The sequence below is a fragment of the Cavia porcellus genome, unplaced genomic scaffold (assembly GCF_034190915.1).
Source record: "Cavia porcellus strain 051 isolate PalLab524CR breed Dunkin Hartley unplaced genomic scaffold, mCavPor4.1 scaffold_18, whole genome shotgun sequence".
NCBI lineage: Eukaryota > Metazoa > Chordata > Mammalia > Rodentia > Caviidae > Cavia > Cavia porcellus.
In genome coordinates, this window is record NW_026947501.1 from 72,717,190 (window position 1) to 72,741,310 (window position 24,121).

The 24,121-nt window shown below is 44.0% G+C and overlaps 1 protein-coding gene across 7 annotated transcripts in view; it reads right to left on the reverse strand.

The window, feature by feature from the left end:
* Window positions 1-24,121, reverse strand: part of Fam193a (family with sequence similarity 193 member A) — a 143,486-nt gene that overhangs the window by 38,265 nt on the left and 81,100 nt on the right. For 6 of the 7 annotated variants that reach the window (XR_010040918.1, XM_063230366.1, XM_063230364.1 and 3 more), the window contains 7 exons: window positions 21,100-21,224; window positions 16,239-16,386; window positions 10,085-10,162; window positions 8,888-9,000; window positions 8,557-8,799; window positions 5,966-6,119; window positions 5,686-5,865 (listed from right to left, as the gene is read on the reverse strand). Coding sequence is in view for 6 of the 7 variants with exons in the window: in XM_063230366.1 (XP_063086436.1) it covers window positions 5,686-5,865; window positions 5,966-6,119; window positions 8,557-8,799; window positions 8,888-9,000; window positions 10,085-10,162; window positions 16,239-16,386; window positions 21,100-21,224 (1,041 nt within the window). In the remaining variant the exon portion in view is untranslated. The remainder of the gene's footprint in view (window positions 1-5,685; window positions 5,866-5,965; window positions 6,120-8,556; window positions 8,800-8,887; window positions 9,001-10,084; window positions 10,163-16,238; window positions 16,387-21,099; window positions 21,225-24,121) is intronic. The other variant, XM_063230365.1, reaches the window with a different exon arrangement.

Here is a 24,121-nt window from a genome sequence, read left to right on the forward strand (position 1 = left end):
AAATACCTGGAAGGCTGAGAAATCAGCCAAGACACAACACTGAAAGTGAGGTAGGAGCTCAGAGAATAGTGGGAGTCTGGCCTACCTGCCCCAGGTCCTCTCTCTCCCACCCCAGTTATGAGCAGTGGTGTTGCAGTACCAAAGACAGCAGTGTGCATGCTGCAGAGGTGATCCCAAGGAGTGGTGGACCAAGAGGGCAATGGCAGGGAAACCTCAGGTCTGGATGCTACCTTGAAGCTGGGGTCCTGCTTGGGATGAGCAGCAGATGAAATAGAAGCCTTATAAGGAGACCTGGAAATGAGAGCCAGAGGAGGACCCCTCAGCTGCCCACAGACCAACCAGGAGACCAGGTGCACACAACAGATGGGGATGCCCAAAAGCTGACTAAGTGCAGGGGGACTATAGAAGGTGCTTCTGGCTTTATCACAGATGGTGGCGCCAGGTGGGGTGGCTCAGGGCTTGGGATGCATGGCCAACCTCTACCCAAATTACCAGCTGACCTGCTAAGTCAAGCAGCCAAAGGGGAGATCTCTAGGAGACATACTAAACAATAAAATGGAGAAAAAGTGGGAGCTGAGCCATCAGCAGCCACCCATTGTGGGGGACACAGATTCTGCAACTTAAGCCAGGGGAGTAATAAAACACAAAGAAGCATCTCAAAGACTATGAGGCAAAAGGCAGAATCCATATTTGCTTTTAAAATGCCCAGTTTTCAACAAAAAAAATTATGAGACATGTAAAGAGAAAAGTGGGACTCATGTTTTTTGCAGGGAAAGAGCATTGATCTCTAGAAACTAGCTCTGAGTAAGTCTAGATATCAGATTAACATCCTAAAATGTCGAAGCAGCTGTTAATACATGTTCAGAGGTTAAACAAAATATAAAAATGAGAAGTTAATCTACCTGGAATTAAAGAAAGAGAAACTACATAAAAGGAAACTGAGAGATGAAGGGGGAGAAGAGGGACACAAAACAGAATTAAGATGTGTTATATACATGTACCAACTCCCCCCAATGAATGTGATCCACTCTGCACTGCAAACATGCACTAATAAAAGTAACAACAATTATGAAATAAAGTCAAAGATTTAGCTCAGTGGTTCAAGTGCTTGCCGGGTAAGCCTGAGGTTGTAAGTTCAATCTCTGGTATGAAAAAAAGAAAGAAAAATTTCAAAAGCACATTTAAGATGGCAGGAAAAGAACCTGTGAGCTCCAATTAGAGGAACAGAAATTCTTCATATGAAGAATAAAGTGGAAGGCGTGTTGGTGCATGCCTGTAAGGCCAGCACTTGAGTCTTTGAGGCCAGCCTGGGCTACATAATGAGTTCAAGACCAGCTTGACTATGGAGCAAGACCCTGTCTCAAAAAACCAAAACCAAAACAAAATCAAATTAAAGTGGAAAAGAAATTAAAGAAAATTACATTGTAGTAGACAATGGAGTATATCAATGACCTGTAATAAAGTCCTAGAGAAAAGGAGAGAGAAGGAAAAGAAGAATATTTAAAAAAATAACAGCTGAAAATTTCACTGTCCAAATCTGATGAGCATAAATCTACAGATGCAGGCACTTAACCCTTGCACAGAGAAGGATGGGAGATGCTGAGGACTGTAGAGAGTGGTTGAAGCTGCAGGCTGATCACAAGTGTGGGACTAAAGCGAGGCCAGCCCTAAAAACACAGAGAGCCTAAAGCAAGCAATGTAAGCAAGTTGTTGCAGCTCCAAAAAGGCAAGGGGGCTGAGTGTGTAAATAAAGGTGCTATGGTGGTTGAGCTGTCCAGTTCTCTCCCATCAGGACAGAAATCTCCACTGACCTCAGCTTGCCTCTCTTTTCTTTATTTTCTCATCCCCTCACCCATCCTTCTCCCGGGAACATCTATGGCTGCTGCCGGTTGCTACAGAGGATCCCACCCCAGCCCAGTAAGGAAGCCCAGCCTGCCGTGAGACAGTTTGCTCCAGTGCTTCCTGCTGCCCTGAGCCCTGCACCCTATGCTGAGGGTTCTGAGCAGGAGGCTATAAGGAGTGGGTTACAGGGCATGGAGCAACTCCACACCTTCCACCCAACTATGCTAGGACTCTAAATACTCTAAAAAATGAACTGTTTAAAGAAATGAAAGCAAAACAGTCATTTACAAATAAAGATTAGGAGAACTCATTACTAACAAACTGTACAAACACAAAATGGACAGAAGATAGCAACCCACAGTAACTTGATCCACAGGGAAAACGAGAAAAAAATGCCATGAACTTAAGCAAAAGGAAAAAAGAGAAACTACACATGAGTATATTTTTCTCTCTTTTGCTCGCAATTTCTCTAAAAAATAAACTGTGGAGCTGGGCGTGGTGGTACACTACTGTAATCCCAGCCCTAGGGAGGGTGAGGCTGCGCTTTTGGGGCCACCAGTTTGGGGCCATAGTGAGGGCCAATCTGAACTGCATAAGCAAGACCTGCCTCAAAAAAAACAAAAACAAAAACAAAAACAAAGCAAACGTGGGCATGTTGGCATATACCCGTAATCCCAGCACTCAGGAGGCTGAGGCAGGAAGATGGTTTCAGGTTCCAGACCAGCCTGGGCTACAAAGTGAACTCTAGACCAGCAACAAAACAAAACAAAGCAAACCAAACCAAAATGAAAACAGTAACAAAAAAAACAAAAAAAACAAAAAAAAACCTAGTTTTGTAAAAAGCTACAAAACTAGTTACAAAACAGTGCTGTATTTATAACACAAAAATGTAAGTAATAATGAGAACAATAATGGTTCAAAGGAGGAACAGGGAAATCGAACTGCATTACAGTCATGCCTGTCTGATGCTAGAAGGAAGTTAAATGGTAACCTGGAGGAGACTATGACAAACTAAAATGCAAATTGTAATCCTCAGAGCACCCATTAAGAAACTAATTAATAGGGTGGCACACACCTGTAATCCCATTACTCGTGAGGCTGAGGCAGGAGGATTGTCGCAAATTCCACACCAGCCTGGGCTACAAAGTGAGCTTAAAGCCAGCCTAAACTGCATAGCGAGACTTTGTCTCAAAAAGACAAAAAAAGAAGAAAGAAACTAAAAAAAGTAAAGAGTCAATAGTAATGGGCAGTTGTTACTGTAATCCCAGCACTTGGGAGGCTGAGGCAGGAGGCTCACTTCAAATTTGAGGCCAGCCAATGTTACATAGTTAAGTTCCAGGCCAGCCTGGATTGCATTGTGAGACCCTGTCTCAAAAAATATAACGAAATAAACAAAAAAGAGTCAACAGCAGACCTAAAACAGCACACTAAAACTTGTTCAACATAAAAAAAGACAGAGACTGGCAGGATAAAATTTAAACTCAACTACAGGAGTTGAAAGCTGAAGGTAAAAGGATGAAAAAATACTAAGAGGCTGGAGTGGTTTTATTAATGTCAGGTAAAATATCAGCAGAGAAACATTTCCTAATGATAAAAGGGTCAGCGTATCAGGGAAATACAATAGTCATACACATATACACATTCAACATCACCCCCAATGCATGAATCAAAAACTGGCAGAACTGAAAAGGGGAGTAAATGATCCAATGTACACTTCACAACTTTCAAACTGCATAATTTTCAAGCAGATATATCAGGAGGTGGGGCCCCTGGGAGGATCCACCCCCAACAGTGATGAAAGCCTTTAGAAGAATCCCCTGATGCTGTGCCCTTCCTGGCATGGAAGGCTGCATTGAGAAGACCGCTGTCTATGTGGAAACAGGCCCATCAAGTTGGAGGGCGCACTGACTACTTCCAAACTTATCACAGACCAATAGGCAAGTGCACTACAGGACTACAGGGGTAAGGACAGACATGGAGGTCAAAGGAACAGTGAGATCTAGGCTTAACCCCCTCATTTACAATCTGTACATTTTCAATCAGTGGGCAACACAATTCAGTGGGGCATAGGACAGTTTCTGACAAACAATACTGAGCAACTGCATATCCACATATGTAAAAGTAAAAAGTTAAGACTCTAACCCGATGCCAGAGCAAACAATGATTCAGACAGACCACAGCACCTGAGTAAGAGATCAAAGTTATAAATCTTTTAGAAGAAAACAGCTTTGTGATATACAAAATTTTTGTATAATACAGTGATACTTTGGTTGCCAAACAGCTCCACGCTTAAACTTCCCACTGGTTCTACTTTTTTTTTTGGTACTGGGAATTGAACTAAGGACCCTGTGCTTGCCAGGCAGGCACTGTGCCACTAAGCTACATCCCTGATTCTTTCCACTACTTGTAAAGTTAGAAAAAGATATGCTCTGTGTTTGTGATTTTGCTTAATAGCATCTGTGGTGCAAAAACCCGTACAGGCCCAAGCATGACTTGCCTGTCACATCTCACTGCAGACCCTAGAGACAACATTTAAGTCCAAGTTAGGTCTACGTGCAACTCTCACCCAGACAGTATACAGTGCTTGTGTCAGTATATTAAAACATCTGTCACTGTGCTTTGTAATTTTTGTACTTTATTTGCATCAAATATTGTAATCATAGCTCCAAAAAAAGTTAGTGATACCAGCAGTAAACTAAGAGGAAAAATGTGAAACCCACAACAGAGTTAAATCATTGCAAACTTTGTCAAACTTCTGGAAAAATGAATTTGTAAGTATAATTTTTGGGCCTCAAAATCAATTATTTCTTATGGAAAAAATGTTTAGTTTTTGAACTTTTCAGCATTTGAAAATGAATTTGGAACATACTGAGTTGGATAGCCGAGGTATCACTGTATATGAAAAGCATAATTCACAAAAGAAAAAAGTAAGTTGGAACCAAAACTTCTACTTTATAAGAAACACAGTAAAAAAATAGACATACCACAGACCATTAGAAAACAATGTAAATCATACATTTAATAAAGGACCTTTCTGCAATATATAATGAACTCTTATAATTCAGTAACAAGATGGAAAGGGAAACAGTCCTTAACTGTAGGAAAGGACATTTACCTATAAAAGTGAAATACAAAAACCCCACAAGAGATGACTACTTCTCATGCATTAGATTGTAAAACTGTGCTTTTCTCTTTTGGGACCCAGGGGAGACCACCATGGCCCTTGCCCTATGCACAGTTTTGACATAGTGTGCACTACTGGATCAGTCCTGGGGTGTACTTACTATGTACTCACTGTCAGAGGCACAGGGTCACACGAGAATTTATGTGGTAAAGAATGGGGATGGGGACAACAGAAGTGCCAACAACAGAGGACTGAAAAGAAAAACAGAGCAAACTACAGCACATCTAGATGGAAGACAAGGCAGCCGGCAGAAAGGACAAGACTGTGCTTTGCAGATCTCTCAGTGTGCACTGCTGAGGGAAAGCGAGGCACAGACAGAGCCACCCGCACAGGGACAGTACACAGCCTCAGTTATAAAAGAATCTGCGTCTGCCCATAATGAATGAATGAAATCAGCCATCCACTGCGGCTAAGGACTAGAGGTTTGCATGTACTGGACAGGATGATGGGGAAGGGTATGTAGGCAGGATTTCTGTTTGTCTTTTAATGGCTCCTATGTTATCTGATCCATGTATTTACATTATACAATACATTTACTCTACCATATACTTAATACAAACCATATATTTATATTACCTATTAGAATACATTAAAGAATTAATTTTAAATTATTTGACTTTCATTTGTCAGAACAGAAAATTTGGAATCTGAAGCCTTACCTGCTGAGCAGGGTAAGACGGGGGTGGAGTGTCTACTTTAATCTCCTCTGTCACGGGGCTCCCATTTCCTAGGGCCCCGTCTTCTTTTGGCGCTCCTGGGGGCTCTCCCCCACTCTCACCATCCGCTTCTTCATCATCAGCTTCAGAAGAACTACTACTGGTACTGCTAACCTGAGGGGACTTTAAAGACAGGCTTATGTGATTTACACTCTTCAAAGCAGAACAATAGGAAACTTAAACCACGTCTTCTGTGCTGCTATCAAGAAGCTATGCCCATTACCTCATCTTTCAAGGCCAGGTTTTCCCCACCACCATTCAGTTCGCTGTGGATTCCATTCATGTTGGCCACCACCTCAGTGTCATCGTAGTTACTCAATGGATAAATATCAGCAAACTTGGCCGACAATGGTGCAACGTCTTCATCATCACTACAACTGAGACAAGCAGAGATGGTTACCACATGATTCTGAGGTGGGGAGGACAGCAAGAACCGAACCATGCACCCAGCCAGACACCTCCTCTACATAGTGTCACTTCTGTTCCAGGAGCATGCTGGCATCTGTCACACCACCACCAAATGGGAACCTCCACAAAGGGCTCCTATATAGTAATGCTCAGCCCTCTGAAGAATGTGAAAACCTTCAGAAACAGAAGTTAGTAAGGAAATCAGATATTTAATCGAGCTAACTGGTACCATATTTTCATCTGTGTTGAAATGCTCTGGTGTAAAACTATTCTTTCTGTCACTCCCAAGAAGACATCATGTTTTTTAGTAAAAGTGAAAGGGTACTGACAGCAATCTCAGGTCTTCAGTGTTTGCTTTTAGCAACACCAAGCTCTCAGAAATATCTAGTTGAACAAATCTTTCTTTCTTTTTTTTTTTTTTTTGGTCTTTTTCCTTTTTATCGGTACCGGGGATCGAACTCATTGCTGCCTGCTTGCAAGGTAGGCGCTTATGCCGCTGAGCTAAATCCCCAGCCCCTAGTTGAACAAATCTTCTATAACAACTGTACAAGGTCAGTGATGATCTTAATTATCAGCTTTACTAAGATATCTAAGCAGTGGGCAAGTATGAGAAAAAATGTCAATGAATTTCATGGCTTTAGTTTACAGAGCAGCCTGAAACACGACTTCATGGTGCATGGGAAGAGCTGTCACAAAATTTCCAGTTCCAAGCATGACCCTATGCAGACCACCTGGGGTTCTGCAAAACATGCCTGAGTTTTTCCTCAGTCACAGCATATAGCAGCCCTCAAGAAAGCATAGCCCCAAAGGAGTAGCAATCTTGCCTCTTAGGAAGGAGTGCTCAGGATCACTAACGATGGATGCACTTTCCTCTTTTAAGACAGTAGTCAACCAGCTATGCTGTGTGATGAGCTGGAGCTCACAAATGGAGGTATCAACGGTCCCCAGCAGTGCATGAGCTCAGGCTGCTCCAGCACCGTGCACACCCCTCCTGCAGCGCCTGTGTCACCATGGTTCACCAGATTCTAAAATGAAGTCACTGACTTAGTCAATGGTGCCAAGTGACAGGGAGGGTTCTCCAGCCCCGATACCTGTGAGTTCAGGACAACAAGGCTATATATATGGTGACTGATACCCCATCATCTGGTTTCACCAATTCAGATATGACACCAAGAAAGACAACATGAGTCAAGGGACATCTGAAGGTCAGAGTGGCTTCTATTGGGAAGACAGTAATCACAAGTTGCTGGAAGCCCCAAGGGTCACAGGCCCTGAGAAAGGCGCCCCAGGCCAGTGTTCCTGCACTGACTGAGTCCAGAGCCCATACTCAACAGCAACAGCTGTGTAATGATGAGGAGTTTATTATTTCTACAGGTTTAATTTCCATATTGCTCCTGTAAGAAGCCAGGCAATAGCTGCATACCCTTGGTATTCTTTCTTATCACTCAGACAGTAAGGGTTCTTCAGACTACAAAAGAGCTAGAAACCTTCCAATGAAGAGTCATGGAGTGTAGACCAGCTCTCTAGAATCATTTTGGATTTGAGGCTAGGATTACAATTCAAGTGAAAGAACTGTTCTTATCTAGCATGCGTGAGGCCCTGACTTCAATCCCCAGCACCACAGAAAAAGGAAAAAAAAAAAGAAAGAATTCTTTTGGGTTGGAGAACAGGTCCAAAGTAAGAACTAAAAGGTTGAAGGAAAACATAGAAGTCAGCATGAGAAACTGTGACAGAGAGGATGAGCACAAGGGCATTAGTGGAGGAGGTTGAGGAATAAACACTGGGCAGCAAGGGCAGCGAGGCCTTTGCCAGGCTCCTGTGCAAGGTTCACTACAGGGCACAGGGAGCTGACTCCCACCTCCCACGAGTCAGCATATGAAGCCTCCACAACGGACAAGATCACGACTCGGAAGAAATGGGGACCAGCCACCTACAATGTGAAGTGATGAGATCAGCACAGCCACCTTGCTCATATGAGATGCACTTCTAATAATGTGGGAACAGAAGACAGAAACTCTTGCTTGCTGAAGTGATCATCTGAGTTCTTAGCAAGCCATGGAACAAGCATGAACGCTGAGCTGACAATGAGGCAATGACCGCAGCCTGGCCACCCTCCAGGAGAGAGGGGAGATGGGACCAGGACCGGGGAGACACTTCCCTGCATACCAACATGTTTTGTTCTGCACTTGTATTTGTTAATTTATTGTCTTTTTTTCAGGTAATAAAATGGTGTCCAAGTTTGAGATGACTGATTGCATGTTTTCAAAATTGCTTAAAACAATGGGAAAGTCTTTTTTCAGGAAAAGCAATATAATAATGCTCATAGTTTTTATAGACATTACTGTCTGTATTTCTCATTATCAGATACTTAGATTTCTCAAGCTGTATTATAAAGTCACGACTTACAAAGTTGGTGCAGAGCCATTGTCTGTGAGGATGAGTCTGGGATGCTGCTGAATTGTGATGGGAGAGCTGGAACCTGACCCTGAGCTTGCTGATGTTACACTAGGAGGGCGCATCTCAGAGAGATAGTCAGGAGCAGAATCCACTTGGAGTGGTAGCTGGTGAATGTGGATGTCGTCAGTGATGGGGGGGTCCATGACACCACAAGTGAGGATGTGTGAGAGGCTGCAGTCATCGCAAGCACATCTGATCGGGAATTAAGGACAGTTACCAAGAGAGCCAGACCTCCCCCTGGTCAAAGGGTGCAGGCGCTGCTCCCGCCAGTCCAACTCACCTTCTCCTGTAGTTGCAGTTGGGGCAGTCAGGCATACTCAGGCGGGACGACAACATGTGCCTCATGGTGTCTGTGAAGTTGTTCTCACCAGTAACCGCTTTCTTGTTAGTTAACTAGAGAAAATCACCAAACAACGGCTCGATTGTACAAGATGCTTCCCCTCTTTCACAGAACACATTTTTCAGCAATTGCGGTTATGTCTATTGTGTCCATTTGGAAGCCAAGGAGCACACAGCTTTATAAGATAGACAAGACCAGGAAACAGAAGCAGCAAACCTAGAGCCCACAGCAAGGCCCAAGTCACACAAGGGCCAAACCAGGAACCTCCCAAATACTTTCAATTCCAGCAAAAATGCTGTCCTGTGTTCTGACAGCAGATATCCAGAAGGCAAGGCCACAGCAGATGGCCAGCTTTTATCCTATGTCTTAGAGCTGCAGGAATGGAGACCAACGTGGGGAGAAGGCTGGACCTTAGAGGTGGCAGCTGGAAGGGCCACCTGACAAGGCAGGACACATGCAGGACTAGCAAGGAAAGAAGAAAGCCACTGACATTTACAGGCAGGTCAAAGAAAAGGGTCACAAAGGAGAATAAGGAAAATGGTCCAGGAGGCAGAAGAGCCAATATAGCATGTGGAGGAGAGATCAGGGAGATAAGTTTCAAAATAAAGCTAAGGGCTCCAAGGCCAACCACAGCAGTCACTAGCATGCACTGCCAAAGCTGCGTTAGCAGGGGTGCAGGGCAAGACTGCCTGCAGAAGGCACTGCTGGGAGAGGGAAAAGGCAGACCTGCTCTGTCAGCAGCTAGCTGAGGCCCACATCTGTGCTGTTGGAGAAGCTGGGTTGAAGTCCTGGTCTCTGACTTTAGGAATGTTTTTAACTTCACACCACACCCCCTCTCTGCATGCAAGCCAGAAACAGCAGCACTTGCCTCACAGAGGCGCATGGGAATTCAGGACAAGACTGTTTACAGAATTCCTAGGAATGAACATGCACTCTCCTTGATGGGTATGTGAAAGATAGGAAACAGGTAAGGCGTTCCCCTTGCGGTGAAAGCCACTTTCTTTCACAGTGCTATAACACCACAGAGGTGCCATGGTGATCCCCCCACGGTGTCCTGGGCCAGCATGCAAAAGCACTACTACTTTAGGCACAGGGAATTCAATCTCTTATAACTGCCTTTCCTGTGGACAAACTTACCTGTTCCTCAATGAATCGCCTCTGCTTAAAAATCTCCCAGTCTTCTGTTAATATTCGCTGCTTGCTTTTCATTGTCATCTAGATATGGGATGTAAAAAAACAAACCAAGAAATCCTCTTTAATACCAACAGCAACTACCCAGAATATTTTCCAGGTAAAAACTTTTTAATGATAAAAATAATATATATAGGAGAAACATTATCTATAAACAAAGTAGACACAATACTACAAATGAACGTCCAGGTATTCCATTTCAGTATTTTTCACTCAAAACCCCAAGCCTTTCTTTACACAGAAACAGCTCCTTGGAGTGGCTCTGCTTAAGAAAGCAGGGCATTTTCTGTGGCAAGTGGAAAAAATTCTCTGTCTCTGGACATGCTGGAAAACCCTCTGTCCAGGGTAAGTGCAAAGTGACATGCCAGAAGCACCAAGGGGATGTCTGGCCCACCATAGAGTCCTGTGCACTTCCTCAGCCCTGAACTTAAGAGCTCATCACTATTTACAGGATGTACACAACTTTCTTACACCAAAATCAGTAGGTACGCTTAATGTGCTTCAAGAAGTAGAAGAAAATGTTAAAGACTAATAAACGTAACACAGATTAGAAGGCAGTCGATCTTCCTTGCAAGCATAATCAGATGCTGATGATTCAATGGAATTGGTAGGTTCTATCTTATCCTTTTTGGAACAGAATATTTAAACTATTTCAGAGAACTCAAGGGAATATTTAAACTATTTCAGAGGGTAGGAGAATGGGGGAAAAAAGAATCAAGATATGTCATATACAGGTGCAAATTTCCTATGATAAATGTGATCATTATGTACACTTAAAACATGCCAATAAACAATCAAAAAAGAAAAAAGAAAGCTGAAAAAAACCATCTCTTAATTCATTCTTTAAAGCTTCTATAATCTTCATGTAATACAGGTAAAACAAAGACTAAAATTCAGCTCAATCACACCTCAGAATACAAACATAAAAGTCCTAAATGAAATATCAGCTAATTAATACTGGATTAAAGAATTGCACATTAGGCTGGGGATATAGATCAGTGCCACAGCACCTGTCTAGCAAGCACCAGGTCATGAGTTTGATTTCTGGTACCCCCTCCCAAAATAGCATATCATGAGCTCAACAAGGTTTAATTTCAGGAATGCCAATGTTTTGAAACAGAAATAAAAGAAAAATCATACAACCAGCTTTTGATACTTATTCCTTTAATTTATTTATCTATCTATTTTTTGCCTTTTTTTGAGACAGAGTGGCACTATGCAGTCCAGGCTGGCCTTGAGCTCACTTTGTAGCCCAGGCTGGTCTTGAACTTGCACAATCTTCCTGCCTCATCCTCCAGAGTGCTGGGATTACAAGTGTGCGCGACCACATCTGGCTTTTTTTCTTTTTAAGCAAACTAGACATCAAAGTAAGTTTCTTTACTTTGGTTAAAAAAAAAAGTCGGAATGGTGAACATCAAACTCCATGGAAAACATAGATGGCTCCTGGTGCTGGGTGTGGACCTGAACAAGGCTTTGGCCCATGCTCTCACTCAACAACGACCTGAAGGCTCTCATTAAGGCTGGAAGGTCAGAGTCAGGAAATGATGAGTCAAGCTATCATGGGAGAAGGCATCACGATCACCTAGAAAACTCACAGCCATCAACCCAAAAATTATTGTTTAACGAGGGACTTGGGACAAATCTAACTTGATTTTCCTGTTTAGCACCCTTAACTCTTTTAAAACATGGGTTCCCTCATTTGCTAGGTGTGGTTGTGCAAGGCTTACTCTGGCAAGAGGATGGCCACAAGCTTGAGGCCAGCCTAGGCTACATAGTGAGCTCAAAGGCAGCCGGACTATACAGTGAAATCCTGACACAAAAAACAGCAACAAAAATTCCCTCCAAAAAATTCATCTCTCATTAAAGATGCTGCTTCTTGTGGTCCTAAAACTATAAAGTACAGTGCTACTTGCTTGGTCAGAAATGCAAACAAATTATAAAGGACACCAAAGAAGAGGAAAAATTAAAGAAGCAGTATATACCATATTCTTAGATGGAGGATTTGATACTGAAGCTATTTCTCCCTTTTTCCTGTACCATTCACTGTGTTATGGTTTGTGTTCAGATAGACCTCCCAAGCCTCATGCAATCATGGACACAGCTGAACCTGGTGTTTGTGATAGGTTTGTTGTCTGGCGCTGGATCGGTGGTATGAGTGCTGCATCTGCTCAGGGGTGGAGCTGGCATACAGTGTAAGTGCAGGAAGATGAGTGTCCTCTCTCTTTAGCTCTGTTTGCTCTTGCTGTTTGCGGTGGCTACTCCTCCATGCCATCCTGCCTTGTAGCCAGCTAAGTATGGACTGAAATCTCCAAGAACTGTAAGAAATAAAACTTTCCTTGCTTCACTTTGGCCATCAGGTATTTTGTCTCAACGAGAGAAAAGTAACTAAGACAATTGTTTTTGGAAAAACATTTCTTTATAAGTATTATTGCTATTATAAGTTTAAAATATGATATTAAATGAGCTAAACAGGCAGTTCCATATGTATACATATAAAACAAGTCTCTCTCTCTCTCTCTCTCACACACACACACACACCCACACACACACAGAGTGAGTCTTCTTAAAAACCTCAAGAACAGTCTGATAAGTATCATCTACAAAAACCTCAAAGTTGACCTTTCCTTACATCTGAGTAAAATCATTTTTGGGAAGCAAATTTGTTTTTCTTTTCTTATAGCAGTAGGGGTTGAACCCAGGAGAACTCTACCACTGAGGTACATCTGGCCCCTTTTTATTTTGAGACATGGTCTTGCTAAGTTGCCTAGCGTAAGCTTAAACTTGCTGTCTTATGGCTCTGCCTCCCAAGTAGCTGGAATTATAAGCATGTGCCACTGAGCCTGGCCCTGGCAGTCATGTGCAGGTCAAATGAGAAAGAAAGAATGAATTTTAAAAAACAAACAAAAGTAATTTATTTCAAAGCTGTCAATTGTCTTGCCACATCAATGCTTATTTGTGGGGGCTGGGGATTTAGCTCAGCGGCATAAGCGCCTGCCTTGCAAGCAGGCAGTTGTGAGTTCAATCCCTGGTACCGATAAAAACGAAAAAGACCAAAAAACAAAACAAAACAAAACAAAAAAAACCCAAAAAAACACAATGCTTATTTGTGAATGGAGACAAATTATTTTACAAATTATTTTACAAGTGTTCAACATTTTGAAGCCACTGAATTAGTATAAAATTTCTGAAATGCTACTTGATTAGAAGCAACGAGTATCAATTCTCAGAGTTTTAAATTAAACTACATATGAAGACGGTTTTAGAGAAGTCGAGAGATGCGATCATGGGACACACAGGCTCACTAGGGCTGCCAGACTGGCAGAAAGCAGACACAGCCTTCAGCAGGGCATGGTCCTGCAGACCCCGCAGTTTTGGACTCTGGCTTCCAGGCTGATAAAATACATTTCTATTGTTTTAAGTGACCCCTGGCTCCCATTCCATAATTATTCTTTGGATGCTACTAAAGTGGACCAATTTCCTTAATTTGTAAGATGGTATCTTGATCTCTCCTGGGTGGAGAGTAAAACGAATGCATCTTCTAGTGGAGAGAATGGTTGGTTCTATTAGTTTTTTAAAAGATATATCATAGAAGTTTAATGAAGTCTAAAAAAAATTCATTTTGTTTTAAAGATTACTTTTTTCCCCAAGAGAAACTATGTTCTTTGCAATTTACTGTTTTCACATGGCCCCATTTTCAGCAGCATAGTAGTGGTAACAAGTAGTGTACTAAGTTTCTAAATGAATTTAAACACAGCTAACAAGAGGTAATTACTCCCAAAGGAGTCTTCAGTCTTATCTAGGAGAAAATTCCCCTCTTTCTAAGGGTTGACCTGGGCATATTCTTGTTTAGTAAGTCAGAAAGAATTTCTAAAACTAGAATTCTATCTACTACAGCCATCCCATTTATACACAAAGGTAAAACCCCACAGCTTTGCCCGACTGTAACTCTAACCCTGCCTGCTGAGCCCCTGGCGGAGTCTCCTATCAACCACAAACACAGTAACACTACCATGTTCCCTACAGCCCCTCTGTCTCCTCAGCTTCCTTCCACATTCACTTAAGGCCTTGTGACAAGCTTGAGCCAGGCACAGGCTCAGCTCAGTGCTGTGGTTTGATCAAAGCCCTGCAAAAGCCAGGTAGAGAGGCTGTCACCAGCCCATGGTGCTATTGGGAGGTAGTAAGGCCTTGTGGAGGAAGCTAGGTCATTTTGAGGTAGAAGATTTCCTCAAAGGGGATACTGGGACCTGGCCCTTTCCTTGCTCCCTGATTCCCAGCTCCTGTGAATTGAACAGACCTCCTGTGCTCTGCATTCAGCTCACGTTGTGCTGTGTCACCATAGGTTCAAAGCAACAGAGCCAAGTGAATGTGGACCAAAAGCTCTGAAATGAGAGCCAAAATAAACCTTTGTTCTTTTATGATCACCTAAGGTATTGTACCACAGCAACAGAATGCTGATTGATACACCTAGTCTCTTGTATTTCAGTCCTTCACAGGGTACCCCACTGCCCAATGCTGTGTAAGACAGAATCTTTCACTGTCTGTTCCTGACCCTGGTAACTTAGTAAGCCACTTGGCTCAGCTGTGGTGGAATTATCTCTACAGGTGACCCACAGCCAGCTTCAACTTGCTGTGCTGCAATCCACTGCACAAGAATCATTTACAGTAGCTCTGTTTTTCTTCAAAATAATACCCAAAAAACCGGCACATGGAATTGTAAAACACAAAGACTCACACAAAATTAAACATCTAATGTGACTCATGAGCCCCAGGGAGGGGAGAAGCTTGAGCAGGGGTTGCAGGGAAGCTGCAGAACTGCAGTCTAGGGTCAGCTGCCAGGGTCCACTATGAACAAACCCAAGCAGGCCGCTCCACATTGCCATGGCTATGCACTCGCTGTGAGAAAGGTGGCAGAAGGGAGAGCAGCTCTCACTCCCTCTCTGTTGCTGCCTCACGTGCCTGGGCTACTAGCAATCCGCACATTTAGGGTCTGTGGCTAAGGCTCACATCATCACGCAGGCAAGCCATGGACAGAGTCTGCAGCCAGACCTGATCCAGTGTGTGCAAATCGCATTTGGTGGAGCAGCTTGGGAACATCTGCTTCCATAGCAGCCTGAGCCAACAAAACCGCTACACTAGCAAGCTGGAGAATAAGTCTCTAGTTGTACAACCAGATAAAAGACCATTTAGGGACATACTCACTCTGAATCAAATACAACTGACACATGCTCTTTCAAAACCCACCCGCAGCCAAGGGCCGCAGGAAGAGAAGCCGCTGCCTAAGAGATGAACACTGAAGAAATACCAGGCTCAGGAGCCACCTGTCCTACAACAAGCCTGGCAGCACTGATTCCCTAATGGAACAGGTGGAACTCTCAAGCCAAGAAGATTATAAAAGCAGCACAACAGAGAGTCTGCCACGTTCCGCACCGAAGTGTGGGTAGCCACAGTCCTGACACGGCAGTGAGACAACTGTCCTATAAATATAAGTACAGTCTGAAGCTCTCAAATCAGTGATCAGGCCACACTTGCCTCCTCCTGCAGCTCAGTGTTTCCACAGAGATGCCGGTGCCAAGGGGCACCCACGATCCCATGATCCTGCAACGCACAGGCAAGCACAGCTTTGCTTCAACATTCAACAAGTCTCAAACGCATGACACAGAGCCCTGTGTTCCTCCTTTCCCACCACTCACAGGCCTGCCTTGCTCACCTGCCAGGCTCTTAGAAGAGGAAGCAGGGCAGGAAGAGAAGCCCCTTCTCAGAGAGGCTCTGGCCACCAGTGAATTGTCTCTGCAGGCCAGGTATGGGGAGGCCTGCTCATTTCCTTTGCTCAGGAGCCATATGTACATCGGTGCTCCCTCAGGGACTCCTCAGGACAGCTGCAGAATGTGCTCTGAGCAGCAGTGTTCATTAAGGGCTCCTGGAGTCACATGGCCTGGCAGTTTCCTAGTGTCCCTAAATGGGGACAGAGACTGTGACAGTATGTATGATCTGGCAAGGGTGATCTGCCAACTGCAGTCACTACACAACAGCAAGGTCTGGCTAGAAGGGTTGACTGTGCTGTCACTGGTTTCCAGGGCCTTAGCACACACAAAGCACCTACCTGCTCATCCACATAGGCATCAATCCGCTTCTGGCACTCCAGCCATTCCTCTGCAACCTTGCGCAGCTCCTCCTCAGAGCGCTGGTACCTCTGTAGCAAGGTGCTGTACGTGTCCTCATTGCAAGTGTCGTGTGTAGTGGTTCCCAGCCTAGGAGAGAGAAGGCCCTGAGTTGCAGACTCCTAGCTAGAAGGCAGGTGTTTCTTCCTGCTGCTGTTGTGTAGCTGTGTCTGTGCACCTGCTCCACAACGTAAGGGTGCTGCTCCACCCCACAGCAGGGCTGCTGCAAAGGAGTGAGGCTTATGTGTGCAACCACCCCCCACAAAAACTTGCAAAAATAAAGGTGATGCTCAGATACATGAAGCTGCCAGAAAAACCAATCAGCAGGAAACAAAACTGCTGTTTAAGACCAAGGCCTTCTGATGCAGAATGCTACACAGAGGTACATGCTACCCTTCCCTAGTAACACATATCAATCCAGAGAAGATGTGTACTGAGACACAAAAATTCAGATGTGGTTTTCTTTTCCTTTTTTGAGATGGAGTCTTGCTATACAGTTCAGGCTGGCCTTGAGCTCATTTTGTAGCCCAGGCTGGTCTCGAACTCACAACGATTCTCCCACCTCAGCCTCCTGAGTGCTGGGATTACAGGCGTGAGCTACCATGCCCAGCTCAGATGTGGTTTTCAAATAAAGTAAAACAGAAAACGTTGATTCAGCTTGTACAGATACAGTTATGCTGTATTAAGATAGTAAAATGGGTAATGAGAAAACAAATAGAAAACAGAAGACACACTCAGGCAGACATGAGAAAAAATTGCAAATTTCTAAAAGAGAAAAAACAGTAAAAAAAGATAACTTGGAAGAGAGGTGGTAGTGGTGGGAGGGTGACAAGGGAACATGGGAGCTTAAGAGAAGGTGTGAGGAGACACAGGTTATATTAAAAAATTTATTTCCTCACTGGGCATAGTAGCACTGAGTGTTATAATCCCAGCACTCAGGAGGCTGAGGCAGTAAGATTACCACGCGTTAAAGGTCAGCCTGGGCTACAAAGTGAGCTCAAAGTCAGCCTGAACTACATGGTGAAATCTTGTCTCAAAAAAGACCAAAAAATTTTTAAAATTTCATTTTCTCAGTATGTGTATCAATATCTCAACCAAAATGAAGACATCTTAAAAAGATTTATTCAGAATCAAAGACATTTATATCATGATTTTATGGAGGGCTAGAAAGTAGCATAGTTTATATTAAAAACCCACAGCAGATCAGTAAAAACATCAGGGGCCATCTAGAGGGAGGGACCAGACAGCAGAGCATTTCCTACCAACATCACAACTGCATCTGTTCTTCCATGCACACCCATCCACACATCTGTGTAGGCTTCCGAAATGGAATCGTGCCCATGTTAAGATACAACTCTACCCTGCTTAAAACTGTGTGTGGGACATATGGGGAAAAAATGTATATAAATCACCAAACTGTTTAGTGCCTACTTCTTTTCATGTGATGTTCTATTTGAAATAAAATGGACAAGACAATGCTAATGTAAGCACTGACTGAGGCCATTCCCAACATGCCAGCTGTCCTCCCTATTCTGCTTTGGAAGTGAAACATCCCCACAGGCTCTTGTCTTGGAGGCTTGCTCCCCAGTGCAGCAGCACCCAGACTGGGGCTTTGGGAAGTGCCTGGATCATGTGGGCTCGGATCACATCAACCAATTATCCACGGTGGGGTCACGACTTAATGGGGCACTGGAGATAGGGCAAGCATTAGGAGGTATGGCTGAGGGAGAAGAAACAGGTCACTGGGGCTTGTCTTTAAAGGACAGGCCTCGGCTCTGGACCACTCCATGATTTGCTTCCCAGCGCCATGAGGTGAGCAGCTTTCCTTTGCCACATACTTCCACAAGACGGATGGCCCCATCACAAGCCCCAAGCCAAGAATCATGGACAAGATTTCTGAAACCATGAGCCAGAATAAGTCTCTCCTTGTTGTAAGTTGATTTTCTCAGTATTCTGTCAGTGATTTCAGTGATAGGAAACTACCACACCTCCTAAACTCTCTCTGCTTCTCAGGAAAGAGAGCTCCTTAAGGCATGGCTCCAGTGATACCTCATGTCTGGTTCTGTACCTTCTGCCACACTGCAGCCATGACATCAGGTTTTCTCCTGACGCCTGATGCCACTGCCTTTCTCTTCCTGTAAGTGATTCCCGCTCCCCGTGTAAACTCCACTCCTGAGTAATTCAAGTCCCACAGGTTACCCCATCAGAATCCAGCACAACACCCAGAATTCGGAGTTATAGAACACGGATCACACTGAGCCATGGAGGGCGGAACAGACTGCAGCCTGGAGATTCCAAGGTGCTGCACTGTGTGTCCTGCACGTGCATACTCAGGGAGGAGCCAGACTACAGCACCTCTGTTGGACAAGCAGCCCAGGCTCATAACAAAATTATCAAAAGGGGTGCAGGTAGCCGAGGATGGGTGGGTGGTAGGGGTACTGCAGATGAAAATCTCTCAAAAGACATGAGGAAAAGGAGGAGCAAGCAGGAGCTACTGTTTGATGGCTACAGAAATTGCGGTGATGATTGTATATAATCAATGCCACTGGATTATACACTTAATACAGTTAAACGCCAACTTAAGCTGAGCACAGGAGCACACTACTGCAAATCTAGGTACTTGGGAGGCTGAAGCAGAAAGACCACAAACATGAGGACAGTCTGAGCAACTTTGCAAGACTTTGTCTTAAAATAAAACTTTTAAAAGGTCTGGGGATGAGCTGGACATGTTGGCATAAGCCTATATCTCAGCATTCTGGGAAGTTGGGGCAGAAGGGTAGTCTAGGCAACTTAGCAAAACTTTATATAAAAAGAAAAAATTAAAGGCCAGGGATGGAGCTCAGCGGCACAGTGCCTACCTGGCAAGCTCAAGGTCCTGAGTTCAATTCCTGATACCAAAAAAAAAAAAAAAAAAAAAAAAAGGCTAGGGATATAGCTCAGTATGAAGGCCCTGGGTTCTATTTCTAGCTCTGAAAAAAGCAATAAACAAAATAGGTCCTTTGAATGGATGATCTCTGGATAGGTAACTTAAGATACATCAAGTCAAACACAAGCCAGACAGAATGGGAATGCCCAGCTAGGCACAAGAGGACAGTGAGCTCAGGGCCAACTCTGAGCAGAGGCCAACTTCACAGTGGTCAAGCTGCTGGAGGTTTCAAGGGATGCTGGCTGTCACATGACTTACTGAGCCATATGTATTTTGCACATTCTCCACATCTGTACCTTACTACATAATTTTTAAAATGTTTAAAAACAAAACAAAACAAAAACATTGCTGCACCGGCTCAGAGACAAAGCATTAATATTAAAATACAACTGTAGGGGCCAGGGATTTCACTCGGTGGCATAAGCACCTTCCTGGCATGTGTGAGGTTGTGAGTTCAATTCCTAGTACCAAACAAACAAACAAAAACCCAACTTTGTATTTTGATACTTTAGAGGAATTGTTTTTATATAATCTGTAGCAAAAATAGTATGTGTTGCTTCCGGTGTCACTAGCACTCCTAGGAGGCCAGGCTTTCTCAGCATCTGTCCCTGCTGTTCATCTGTCTCTAGGCTGGAAAGCAACGCTGCAGCATGAACCCTAGAAGGACAGTCAAGACTCAAAGATACCCCTCTTTGAAGTCTAAGCATTACTGACACTGAAAAACAAAAACATGGAGCTTCACCCTGTCTTCAGACTTCCACCATCCTCCCAGGGTGGGTAAAAGGCTTATCAGGCCCCCGCAGGGCCTCCTAACCAGGAGAATGCCCAGTTCTTTATTTCAACCTATGACTTCCAATCCTCTTGGGAGCCCTTTTACTCTGCCAGAGTCACTCATGCTGCATGTGCCCTGGGTGGATACAGCACGGAAGGAGAGGGGCCGGCAAAGGCTGGAAGGAAAGGTGCAAACCTACAGCTCCTGCCCAAGCCCTTGCCCTAACCTCTGCTGCCAATCTCTCTCACCTGCCTGCTTCTGAGGCTGCTCCTTCTCTAGAGATGAGTATGAAGGGGGGAGGGGGACACACACAATGAGGATCCCCTCAAATAGAAGAATCTGGGACTGTACAAAACAATGACTGGGTTAATACATGGATTTCAGGAGGGAAAAAAACACAACTGGTGGGTAAGTCAAGGAGATAATGATCACTACTAGGTAGCAATAACTTACTACTTAATTGCCACTCTGTGGTTACCTATATTTCATACGGCCAAGCAGCGATGGCCACCATCAAACTGTGTTTTTCTATACAAGAATGGATGTATCTGTGAGCTCATGGAGGACTCCCTTTGCTGCACGACATCAGGAGGAGGGCTGGCCCCCACAGAGCACAGGTCTACCTCAGGCCATCTAGGCAATCACCACGAGTGAGTCCTGCATATGCATACCCATCTTGGTGAAAGAACAGAACCCAGCCTCCCAACATGAAGCCAGGTAGATAGCACACCAGGGAAGACAAATGAGAAGGTTTAATAGCAGGAGTGTAGAGGAGACATCTGAGAGGCACAGCAGCCCCAGGTTATGCCTCTCTACCCAAGCACAAATCCCTTCCTTTGAGCTACAGTGCTACATTTATCATGCCTTCCCTTATTTATGGAGGAATTTGTAACATTCAGTTCTGGCAGCATTTATACTACATTAGTATTTTAAAGTTTCCCTACGTGATTACTCAGATGTTGAATTTTCTTCCCACTATTTTTGCCCTAGGTCCCTTATTTTTCCTGCAAGAACTGCAACACTCAGTGGTCTTCAGCTGCACATACCCTAGCCCACAAAGATAGGTTGTCACGATACAGAATGCACATGGGCTGTGACCAAATACCTGATCTGTGACACCAGTGTTGGCAAGTTGCTCTGGAGAAGGGGCTCCGAAAAGACCAGATTTTCAAACAGGTGCTTATTATGTAGTTCCCATGTCACCTGGAACTTTTTCAAGTGCTCATTTTCCTAGTTTAAAAAAAATAAAATGTAGTGAATTCATGGTCTCAGGCTATTTCCCAGGAGGATTCCTGCCCACATCCACAGCCCTCTACACAGGTCTAGAACATTCTGTTTTGAGAGGTCATTACTCCAAGTCCCATAGCACTCGCTGAATCCAACCACTGACTTGGGGTGGCCCGGGTCTCTACTTCATTTGGCACTTATATAAACCCTTACAGGCAAGGGGCAGGTGCCACAGGTGAGGGGGCAGAGAAAGAAACAATATATTTGATTGTTATTTCTTACAATTAAGCTTTCAAGATGTAATGACAAACAGCTTTGATGCACACAGATCTTCTGCTAGGAACAGATAACCCTGTTCTCAACTATCTTGAGCCGTCTTCCATCTGACAGAGGCAAACAAATTCTCCACTAGTGTGACTTTGGTAAATGTCCCTAACAAATGTGCACAAGGTCGTGGACAGTTTCTCAGGAGTCCAGGCAGGATCTGGGAGTACCAGCACTCCAGGTTCCTCTGCAACGGACTCCTGGAGGGATTTGCGGCCACCACGTCTGGCCTGAATCAATTTTCGTCCTGGTATCTCCCTGTAGAGCACGAGACTCCTCACTGTCTCCAAGTTTCTCTTGTATGGCCACTTCTTAACAGGGCTACATCCTACAGAGCTCCACCAATTCTCTTCTCAGCTTCTTACTCTGTTAATCTATCCAGGATTTTTTCGTTGGGGTGTTGTACAAGAAATCGAACTCAGGACCTTGCGCTTGCCAGGCAGGCATTTGTGCCACTGAGCTATATCCCAATCCCCATTAGAATTTCTTTAAAACAAGTTACACATTTTTACTTGTAGCCAATCCCCATTAGAATTTCTTTAAAACAAGTTACCCATTTTTACTTCTAGATTTTCATGGAATGGGGCTCATCAGAGACTCAGGACTTTGACAGTGAGCAACAACCACACCCCTGTCTTACTCTGAGACACGGTCTCACTAAGTTGCTAAATTGCCCCAGGTAGGTGGTAACTCGGGATCTTCTTGCCTCAGCCTCCTGAATAGCTAGGAGTATAGATGCATACTAGCATACCTGGCTAATTTTGCTTTTCTTAAATCTGGATCATCCTTCTTTAGATCACTCTTCTATAAATCCTTAAAATCATTTTAAAAACGTCTTTTACTCCTGAATAACAGTACAGTTATTTTACATTCTTTGAAAAATTTAAATATCATCAATATATAATTCTGTCCGCTGCTTCTGCTGGCTCTCATTTACACTTTCTTGAACCTCAGGTTTGATTTTTTCCCCCCTAACTTCTCTAAGCTGTTCATCTTGAGGGGTTTTACTTAACGCAAACTCTTGTGTTCAGAAAGTGACCAGCATCAAGCAAAATTACTTGGTGATGGCTTAGTTACAGATCTTTGGCAAGCAGTCTTTCTAGCTGCACCCATTGTCAGGCCACAATGGTGTATGCCTTTGCTGTCCCTTTCTGTGCCCATTTCTCCTCCCCCTTTATACTGTAGCTGTTATCATTTATGGGGTGGCATTACAAGCCAACCTCATCCTGGGCTGGACTTAAGGTATATCTCCTGTTTCCCAGGACTGGAAGAAATCCTTGGAGCAAATGTTGACTTCTGAACACATAAATTTCTTAGAATTGCAGCTCTCAATTGGTATTCACTTAGTTTGGTTTTTTTTTTTTGAGACAGGATCCTGCCTGCTGCGTAGTCCAGGCTGGCCTCAAACTCACTGGGATCCTCCTGCCCCAGCCTCCTGAGTGCTAGGATTACAGGTTTGTGTCACCACAACTAGTTCTTCAACTGGTTTTTTAACACTAAGACTTCTCTTTGATACCATTTCAGTCATAAGTTTAATTACTGAGGGTATATCATTTACCTTACTACTATAAAGTATCTTACCTGGAAAGAAAGTAAAATAAATTACTAGCAATAGTCATGTTTTGTGCTTAGAAGCACAACACTTAGAGACTGAGGCTTTGGCTCAGCAGCGTAAGCACCTGTCTGGCCAGTGCTAGGTCGTGAGTTGGATCCTCAGTACCAAAACAAAACAAAACAAAACATACACACACACAAAAAAACGCACAACAGTTTTATTCCATTTGTAAGAAAACATTTTTACTTAAATTGCTAGGAATCTGCTAAAATAAACACGGTTCAAATCAATTCCTGCCAACTTCATAAGCTATCTAAGGAGGCCCTGGAGGTCAATGGTACTTTCTAGTGGGGCCTCTCCACAGTCTCTGAGCACCAGGCTGGGATGGGAGGAACAGCCTGCTAACTCTGGCCGTGACCCTCCCAAGCAAACAGGAAGGTAAGAGATGCTCTGCAGAGGAGGCTCCACGAGCAAGCAGATCTGAGGTGCAGGGGAGTGGCCAAGCTGTGAGCAGGGCCGGAGATACAGGAGGTTGCCCTCTGGAGTGCTGCCTGCCCTCACCTAGCCAGTTTGCTCACTGCCAACATTTCCCCACTCCTTCTGCAAGGGGAACTCACAGGCCCAGCAGCCACTGATGCAGGAGTGTGTGGGGTGCTAGGACTCCTATAATGCCTGCCACATGGTAAGGCAATTTTTCTAGAGAAGCTCACCAACTTTAGAATCATATAAATATCACTACCCTTCAAATCTTGGAAATCAATGGTTACTTTGTTTTACAATGGTAGTTTATAAAGCAGGCACAGTGGCACACCCCTGTAAGCAAGCTGTACATGGGAGACTGAGGCAGTAGGATCACAAGTTTACAGCCAGTCTGGGAAACTTAGTGAGACCACCTCAAAACTGTAAAAGAGTTAGGAACTGATGGGGGTGGTGGCACATATCTGAAATCCGACTTCTAGGATGCTGAGGCAAGAGATCAGAAGTTCAAGTTCAGCCTGGAAAACACGGTAAAACTGTCTCA